This window comes from Physeter macrocephalus, chromosome 11, assembly GCF_002837175.3.
Source record: "Physeter macrocephalus isolate SW-GA chromosome 11, ASM283717v5, whole genome shotgun sequence".
Taxonomy (NCBI): domain Eukaryota; kingdom Metazoa; phylum Chordata; class Mammalia; order Artiodactyla; family Physeteridae; genus Physeter; species Physeter macrocephalus.
This window is the reverse complement of record NC_041224.1, coordinates 53,642,357-53,652,216: the sequence shown is the minus strand read 5'-3', so window position 1 is coordinate 53,652,216 and position 9,860 is coordinate 53,642,357. Positions and strand designations below refer to the sequence as shown.

General features: G+C 40.3%; 1 protein-coding gene across 7 annotated transcripts in view; it reads left to right on the top strand.

Annotated features, from left to right (window-relative positions):
• The window catches only part of RORA (RAR related orphan receptor A), a 741,859-nt gene that overhangs the window by 719,289 nt on the left and 12,710 nt on the right, over positions 1-9,860 (top strand). For all 7 annotated transcript variants that reach the window (XM_055088014.1, XM_055088011.1, XM_055088012.1 and 4 more), the window contains 4 exons: positions 746-1,141; positions 7,143-7,264; positions 8,862-8,994; positions 9,648-9,755. In XM_055088014.1, the coding sequence (XP_054943989.1) occupies positions 746-1,141; positions 7,143-7,264; positions 8,862-8,994; positions 9,648-9,755 (759 nt within the window). The remainder of the gene's footprint in view (positions 1-745; positions 1,142-7,142; positions 7,265-8,861; positions 8,995-9,647; positions 9,756-9,860) is intronic.

The following is a 9,860-nucleotide window of genomic DNA, read 5'->3' as shown; positions in this document are numbered from 1 at the left end:
TATGGGGATATATGTATATGTATAGCTGATTCACTTTGTTATACAGCAGAAACTAACACACCATTGTAAAGCAATTATACTCCAATAAAGATGTTAAAAGAATAATAATAATTTAAAAAGACAGGTCCAAGGGTCTCACAGGGACCCCAAGACCCAGGAGCAGGAGAGGGCATAGACTCAAGAGATGTAATTCATGGAATTGCAAATGCTTCATCCAGTCTGTTGAGCTTTCTCAAGGAAGCCCCAGATGTGGCTGTTTGATCAGGAAGAGACTCATGTAAGCATACGGTGAAATGAGTGCAAGTGGAGGTTTAACCTCTTGTGCCCCGATAACACCTCCGTGAGTCTGTGCGTCCCTGTGCTCTGGTCTGAACACTGGGAAGAGAAACTGCCTGGGTAGAGATGGAACAAGCCCACTAGGTAGCATTTCAGTATCTCCCACTGAGCCTAGGGTTGTGTGACAGCACAGAAACGTAAGTGGTCATTGCTCTGGGTCTCTTGTACCCGCCCTGGGTCTGTTTCTGAAACGCAGCTCCTCTGGGATGTGTCTTTGCTGTTCGGGATGTGGAACAAGCCTGTGTGAGGTGGGACCATTTATTTTCACCTCAGGATCATGATCTTATTTTGTGGTTGTGTGGTTTTTGATGGAATTGTCTGCAACTTCAGAGGAACTCCCAAAGCACGCTAGAGAGGATCATGGAGAAAAGAGTGTTGTATATGGTGTGCCTTGGCTTTTTTCTTCCAGCTGTAAAATTTGGCCGCATGTCGAAAAAGCAACGAGACAGCTTGTACGCAGAAGTACAGAAACACCGGATGCAGCAGCAGCAGCGAGACCACCAACAGCAGCCTGGAGAGGCCGAGCCGCTGACTCCCACCTACAGCATCTCGGCCAACGGGCTTACGGAGCTTCACGACGACCTCAGCAGCTACATCGACGGGCACACCCCCGAGGGCAGCAAGGCAGACTCTGCCGTCAGCAGCTTCTACCTGGACATACAGCCTTCCCCGGACCAGTCAGGTCTTGATATCAACGGAATCAAACCAGAACCAATATGTGACTACACACCAGCATCAGGCTTCTTTCCCTACTGCTCTTTCACCAATGGAGAGACGTCCCCAACTGTGTCCATGGCAGAACTAGGTAATGGCTTGCGTGTTTCCATTGGGATGGACTACTTTGTGCCATTTGAAGGAAATGGGACTTGTCTGACTTTCCTCTGATGAGTTATATTATTAAAATGATGCCTCTAGAAGGGTGAGTCACCTTTACCATTTGGACCACTTCATAATTCCAACCTGCCCCCTTGTTTTTGACTGTCCACTGTTTCCCATCATATATCCAAGAAACTCAGTGACCTCTCAGCATCAGAGCTGAGACAATATGAACTTAAAGCAATCTTTAAATTGCACAGAAAACTGTAAGTTCAGGGAATGGCCCCATTAACTCCATTGATTTAGTTATGTTCTAAGTATTGCTTTATACCAAAAGTTATAAAAATAGCAACCCACAAACTTAACCTGGCACATAGACATGGGTTTTTGACCAGTGCAGAGCTTTACAATTTTTGAATTGGTTGCTAAAATTTTAAACCTGGACAATTCCATCTGAAAGTTCAGATTTTCAGTTTCTTGTGGAAGGAAAAAAAAAAAAAGATCTAGTTACACTGGACCAGCATTTGGGAATGGCAGCAACCAACTGGTACCCCTTAGGGCCTAACGCCTTGAAACGGGCCCATCCCACTCTCGGCATTTATATCACTGCCCAGTCCCTGTATGCATCTAAGTTTTGCAACTCTGACACATTCTATAATCGTTAAAGGGAAATTGGCTTCTTTATTTGCCAAAATGTTTCGGTGATGGATATTAATGCAAAACTGATGTATTTCATAGAAGACTCACCATGCCAAAAAAAAAACCCACAAAAACCTGTCATTTCCTTATTCCTGTGACATTGGTGCTTCTTGGGAGATGTGACCTAGAAATCTTAACACAGACAATGGAAAACTTTTCATTTCAAGGAAGTTGTGTTATAACATCCTCTGTTATATTTAATCGATTTTTAAGTACAGCACTATTATTAGAGAAACTTTGATAAGGACCTTTACTGTTTGAGAATTTGATCTGCTCCTCCCCATGGTTCCTCACACAAGGTTATAATCCTTTGGGATATTTCAATTAGTTGCTATGAAGATGACTAAGTTAAGACGAAGAGAGAATGAAGACTTCACATGGAAAAGAACCAGCAGGTTCTGACTTGAGCACAGACGTCCTTAGTTCACAGAAATAACGGTTGTGTTCTTTAGATGGTTTCTCCACCTCTGTACCCCATAAAACATTTTTTAAGTGAAATTTATATTTCCAGTAAAATCTTTCTCCAAATAGAACAAATTGAATGTTCTTTACGGTTTTTACACAAGCACCTCTTTATGGGTCTAAATTTAAATCCTCAAGAGCAGGGACATTTTAAGCCTGGTCTTTAACCACTGAACAGCATTAAAGGTGTATCACAGCTCTTTTGATTAACAGAGAAACCTCTGAACTAGAAGCCAAGCTGAGCAGAGCTAGGCTTGATTTTTTTTTTTTTTTTCTTGAACTAGAACAAAAACCTTCCGTTTTTGTCGTGAGATCTTGGTTGACTGAGCCTTAAGCAGAGCTGTAATGAAAGTAAAAATTTCAGAAATGAATAAGGATTTGATGGAAAACTGACATGATACAGTGAAAAATGACCTAGCTCGCTTTAGGTTTGCTTCTACTTTATCATAAATACTAGTGAATCTATGCCATTTGCTTGTCGAATGTTCAACCCAGAAATAAACTCACACCACTTGGCCTAAGTGTGTCCCTTGAACGTGGCACTTGGGCTAAATGTGCACTAATACCTGAGTGGAGCCAGAAGTGGCTCAGCCGATTTCCCCAGCCCCTCCTTCACCCACAAAATCCCTTTCCTCTTCTACAGCTGTCACCTCCCAGTGAGTCTGAGAGCCCTGTGCCCTCATCCATTCTCCATGTTCTCCTAAACTAGGGATTTTTCACACGTAATTGTGGCATTTTTTTCCACGATGAATAAAACTAATTCATCGCTAGGATTTGCCCCAAACCCAAAACTAAACAAGAATTTAGTTGAAAGGGATATAATGGAGCTCTGATTTTCTGTCCCATTTACAGGTGCAAAATAGTTTGAGGAGCTAAGAGTAGCATAAAAGCAGCCAAAGACCTTGCTGCTACTTCTTCAAAGCTCTCTGAAGTTCCCTGACATTTCCTTGGGGGCTTAAGTCCGACTCTTTCTTTAACTAACTTGACTTCATTTTAGGCTAAATTTTATCATCAGATTTGAAACAAATGAAACCATTTGTGCAATTGGAAAATAAATTGTAAATTAACATATCCTAAGCTCAGTTCCATCTTTCAATAATAGTATCTACTAATCCATTACTGTTAGTGGATATACATCTGCATTCCTGGCTACTAAATTTTGCCCTTAATGTACACTTAGTACCTGAATTATACATTCCAGATAAACTATCTAGGTTCCTTTTTTACAAAAAGCTAACTGGGGAATTCCCTGGCGGTCCAGCGTTAGGACTTAGTGTTTTCACTGCCGTGGGCCCAGGTTCCATCCCTGGTCGGGGAGCTAAGATCCCCGCAAGCCGAGCTGCACAGCCAAAAGAAATAAAAAATAAAAAAGCTAACTGCACTTATTACTATAATTAATAACTAAAGCCTTGTACATAGAGACAACTGATATGTTGGACAAAGCATGAGATAAGAAGTCAGCTTATGTGGGTTGTGGTCCTAGCTTTGCTGTAGGTTGTACAACCTAGTATAAGTCATGTTACCTCTGCAAGCTGCAGTCTCCCTACCCATGGACTATAGAGATTCGGAGCATAGACTCTGGAGCCAAATTGTGTATGTTTGAATCACTGTCCACTTGCCAGCTCTGACACCTTGCAAAGTCACTTAACCTCACTGTGGCTTGGTTTTTTCATCTGTAAAATGGAGATATTACTAGTATCTTCCCCCTATAGTTGTCATGAAGATTAAGAAAAAATATTTGTTGAATAATTCAGAGAAAAGAAGCATGAGATGTTGTCAAGACAAAAAAAAAGACAATGTTCTTGATGGGACTCCGAATAATCACCAACGTCTCACTGAAAGTGATGTCCAGTGCCTCTGCTGCATAGCTCTGTTCTTTTCCAACCTTTCCATAAAATTTACAGGAACACTCTGCAATAATTTACATGGGAAGAGGATCTGTACATAAATATATATATATATATATATATATATATATATATATATATATATAATGTATATATATAGATGTAGGTAGGTATGTTATATGAGTCTGTTATATGAGTCTATGTTATATAGAGTTTACATAGTAAACTCTACCTAAGTGTTAACTTTTATCATCATTGTTAATGTTATTATCTACAAAGTGATGAGAGTTTGGACCAGATGATATCTAAAGTTCCATACCACTGTGAAAATCTGTGACTTTCTCAGAAGACAGGATTTTCCATCTGAAGTATCTAGACCTTGGCTGTCCTGATGAAGCCATCATGGTTGAGGAGGTGAACTGATTTGCCTGTCACAAAGTGAGTTATCCAACTGAGCTCAGACCAGAAACCAGGTCTCCTAACTCCTAGTTCCAAGGTATTTCACTCTTCCAGACTGTTTGTCTGAGAGACCACACTAACTTCTTAGCTTTTACTCAGTCTGACCATATTCTCCTTTGCTGAAATGGAGACTTAAAAACAGCGCAGTGTCTAAAATCTTACACTTGCCAAATCAAGTATGAATTTTGATCAAAGGCAGCTGGTGAGAATGCAGCCACTGCCCTCTACTGGTCATTGGACATTGCATCATTTGTTGTCGCTTCTAAAAGCTGGACTCAAATAGGTAGGGATGGGTGGGGACAATTTTTAGGATGAAGTGAAACAAGAAGATGCTGACCATATTAACTGGAAACAAAGCATGATCTGGAAGAGAATACTGTGAGCTTCTTCCCATTCTTCCCTTCCTAGGATTCTCCCAGCTTCCCTCTGAACGCTTTGCCTTCATCATTTCTTTCATATTTACAAAAATTGAATTTACTATGTACACATTTATATTCTTGTTTCTGATTCCCCATTATTTTGTCTTTATTCCCCGCTTCCCTTCACACACGTCACTGATTCTAAGACATAATTTCTCTTTCTCTCTCTCAGTTTCTGTCTCCTTTAAATTTTTTTCTTTTGTTTATGGTTTATTTTTTATGATATTTACTTATGTTGTTTTCATGTCTGTGTGTTGCCAAGTAGAGCTGTTAAGGTTTATCGTGCTTCAGTGTTTCAGAATCTCTGAGGAGGTTCTAGTCTCGAGCTTCGTTTAGGTGAACCTGCTCTGTTTTCACACAAACTAATCTGATTCTGTTTGACGTAAGCAGTAACACATTTCCAAACAAATAGACACTCTTGATAGTGTTGCTAAGTTTGCCCTCAGCACCACTGTTTTAAATAACTTTCCTATTATATATTCAAGACCCTGGGAGGGGCATCACTTTGGGGTATGGTTTTGTATTCTTGGAGTCTTGTCAGTTCTTCTTTTACAATACTTCTTGAATTGTCCCTCCCTTCCATAACAATTATTAGCAGCCTATTTCAAGCTCTTAGTCCCTTACGTCTAGATTTCAACAGCCTTCTAATTGATCCTCCGGCCTCCAATCCATCCATGACAAAACTGCTTGTTCTGTTTCCCCAAATACAGTGTTCAGCATGTCAGCTCCCTCGTGAGACTCCTGCTGACTCCTTTTGTTAATCAAGTCCATACTCTCAATCTCAACATTCAAGATCCTTCAGGATGTGGACTCCTCTCTACCCATATTTCTGTTTTGACACCATCACTTTATCACATCTTCCTGTCTCCTGTAGATGCCATATCCATTCTCTCATCTACCATCCCTTGAATGTGGAACTGGTCCACTGCCTCACACACTGGCCTCTGCCTACCACATCCTCCCCTTCCTTCAGGGGCCAATCCAAATGTTACTCTTCTGTCAAGAAGCATCCCCTAATTCCCCTCATCTCTCCCTTCTCTGATAGCACCTATTATGTTTTTATTTTTCTTTCTCCTCTAGTAGAATTCAACTTCATGCTTTATTGTCTAGTGTCTTGAATTGTCCTTTCAGCATGTATGTACATGTTCACCAGATTATAAGTCTAGAGAAACTTATTTGGCATCTGTTTCTTTTATTATCTTCAAATTCGGTACTCTTCAGGATAATAAGAACAAATGTTTATGTAGCAGATGCTATGTTATCCTCTTTAGTCGAAGTGCTCAACTCACTTAATTTTCACAGATGCCCTATGATAAATAGGAAATTAGGTACTATTTTCCTCATTTTACAAATAAAGAGACTGAAGCACAGAGAGGTTAAGTAACTTACCCAAGATCACACAGCTACTAAGTAGCAGAGCTGAGATTCAAACCCAAGCAGTCTGGGTCCAGAGTCCATCTCATCTCTTAACCACCACACTATATATATATATATATATATATATATATATATATATATATATATATACACACACACACTCTTAACCACCACACTATATATATATATATATATATATGTGTGTGTGTGTGTGTATATGTATATATAGTGACATAGTAGGCTTCAGTAATGCTTGTGCTGCCATTTTTGCAGGAAAAACAAAAGAAATACGTAGTTTTTGTCCCCCCAAAAATACCATTTTCTAATTTTTCAAGAGTAATCCTCCCCCAGTCAATGTATATGGCAGATCTGTCTTCATAAAAATACCAAGTACAGGTCGTGTCAGTAATTTTTCATACTTCTCTAGGTCAATATTTTCAACTCCAACATTCACTCCCAGACGCTGGTGTAAAGGCACAGAGAAGGTCAGGTCAGGAGGGTCTTTGAAGACGCCAAGCCTTATTGCTAAATGTTGGCTTTGCCTGTCCTTCATCCTCATGTCCCCAAATATAGAATAGTTCCAAATTGCTTACTTAAATATGTGAAGATCATTAAAACTGGTTCAGCCATGTTGCTTTATATTTGTTACTTTTAAAATCAAATATTAAGTAGGGAAAACCCTGAAGAACTTGGCTTTTCATGTTGTGATCTCCTGTTTTCTCCTTAGAACACCTTGCACAGAATATATCTAAATCACATCTGGAAACTTGCCAATACTTGAGAGAAGAGCTCCAGCAGATAACGTGGCAGACCTTTCTGCAGGAGGAGATTGAGAATTACCAAAACAAGGTAGACTGAAGAATTTTACCTAAGATTGAAGCAATGTTGGGAAGGGTGTTTGTGCAGGAGGTTTGAATACAAACAGACCAAAGAATGAATGTTTTTCATCAGATAGCAGATTTCTATTTAAAAATCTTTCTTCCAGAGCTGATCACGTTCTTGGGGCTTTGTCACCTTATTGAGATGTCAGTGTGCGAAATTTCAGAAATAGCACACAGATTCTGTTGTTCCTATAACTATACACATATGTCCTATCATTTGTCAACAGGGAGCTAGATTAAGGAGCTTCCAAAAGGCTCAAAGAATTGGGATTTTTCCCGATATCACAATGGAAGATTTCATGGTCCAGAAGTTGATGTAAAATCATCTCAGCCTCATGGTTCCGAAGTTAAAAAGAAGGAGGTTAGAGAATATGTGCAAAAAAAAGTTTGGAAGCTGTGACTCTAATTCCAGTCTGAATCTAGCAATATGAGGCTGACAAGTAGTGCTGCCAGTTACCTTTTTCTATAAAACAGTCTGATCAACAAATTACCTAAATGGGAGGGCAGGGCTGGAGGAGGACTTTTAATTATCCATTCTGCCTTTAGTAAAAGAAAATGCTGTGATTTTTTTTCCCAATAATCATAGAAATTCAGGCTTAGGAAGTACCGTAGAGATTATCAAGGTTAATCCTCCCCTTCATTTTACATATGAGGAAACGAGCATCCCTTGGCACATGGCTGAGAGTGAAAACATCAGGACTAGACCATGAGTCTTGGTTCCTAATTCAGTGTTTCTTCCATCCTGTTGTATTGGTAGAAACAGTCTTAAACTAAGATTGGGGAAATAAGTGAGCAACAAGATGGATCCAGGTTGGCCTGTAGCTAAATTGGAGAGTGGGCATATGAAAGGAATTAAACAGGACAGGTTGGGGGAATAGCAGCACATCACCTTGTTTACCTTTGAGATAGCAGGTAATACCAGCAGCCAAAATTACAAAGGGAAGCAAGAAAGCAGTAAACAGCAGCAAGGTGTGTGAAATGGGATTCAGAGTCAGAAATGCTGGGATTTGCATCCCACCTCCAGTACCTCTTAGCTGTGAAACCTCTGTGAGCATTTGTGTCCATTTATGGGAAATGGAAAAACATTCTTGTGAAAATGAAATGAGACAGGGATGTCATAAAGCACGCAGCTCATAACAGGTGCACAATAAATATAACTGACTCCCCTTTGCTTCCCTTCCCCCAGTAAAGTGGTGTGAAATTCCCCAAGGCAAAATAATTGCTTGCAAGGAGATTCTCCTTTGCTACTCTCCATGGCCCAGGGTTAAATCAGTGGCGTGGGTTGCTTTCTTGACTCCCGTTTTCATCTTCCGCTGCATATATGCTCATAACATCGTCCCCCTGTCCCTTTGCCACCAAAATGGTAAGAGAGGAATTGGAGGAGACCAGGAAGAACTTGGAAGCAGTCATTATAACCCGAGTAACTGGCCAACTGATTATTTTTAAATCCTCTAGCTTTTTTGGATCCATTTCCAAAGAAGGATTTTACACAATAGGAACAGTTAAAACAGCTGTGTCAAGGGTATGGGTAATGGGGATGTTAATGCGTTTCTCTCTTCCAACAGCAGCGGGAGGTAATGTGGCAATTGTGTGCCATCAAAATTACAGAAGCTATACAGTATGTGGTGGAGTTTGCCAAACGCATTGATGGATTTATGGAACTGTGTCAAAACGATCAAATTGTGCTTCTCAAAGCAGGTATGTGCTCTGCAAGTGAATTTTGAGATCTCTGACTAACCTGCTTTCACCGGCTTATTAAAGAAATGCTTGGTAAGGAAGGTGTCCAGAACAGTTTTTCTCCAAATGATAATAGCTCAGTTTCTCTTAGCAGAAACTGAGAGGTTTTTTTTTTTTTTAAGGTTTTTGAGCTATTTGCAGGAAACATTCCCTCCATTTTGCTTCTCCTCTGGGTGAAAAGATTAATTTGAAAGATACCTGCATTCCACAGTTTTAACCATCACCTGTGTTTTGTTTCTGTGCCCCAGGTCCTCAGGAGGTTTTGGTAAGCTGTTACGAAGAAGGCTGTTTGTGGAACTCAGAGAGACATCCCTGGGTTTTTGTTTGTTTTAATAACAGGAGTCCATGTTTTTCTCGCAACTCTGAGATTCTGTATTATTGCAGGACAGAGAAGTGCCCAAGGAGTAATTCATAAGTCAATCTCTCTTCAGTAATACAGGCCTTAGCTTTGGCACAAGTCTTTAATTACTCTAATGAACTCTGCTGTTTTAAATAGAGAGCTAAGGTGGCAGAGCCTGCTAGTTAAGCCCAGCCCCATTGACTCAGAAAGGGGTCTCTCTGGTCAAAATCAACTCACCAAGACAATAACCCACCCCGTTTCTGCCTTTGCTCAGGTTCTCTGGAGGTGGTATTTATCAGAATGTGCCGTGCCTTTGACTCTCAGAACAATACCGTGTACTTTGATGGGAAATATGCTAGCCCCGACGTCTTCAAATCCTTAGGTAAGGAAATCTCTGGCTGCTTTGTCTTCAAATCAGGACTAGGGGAAAAGATGGGAGTCGGGTGAAAGCTCTTCTTGAACAAAGTGGAGATTGGTTTTTTGGACA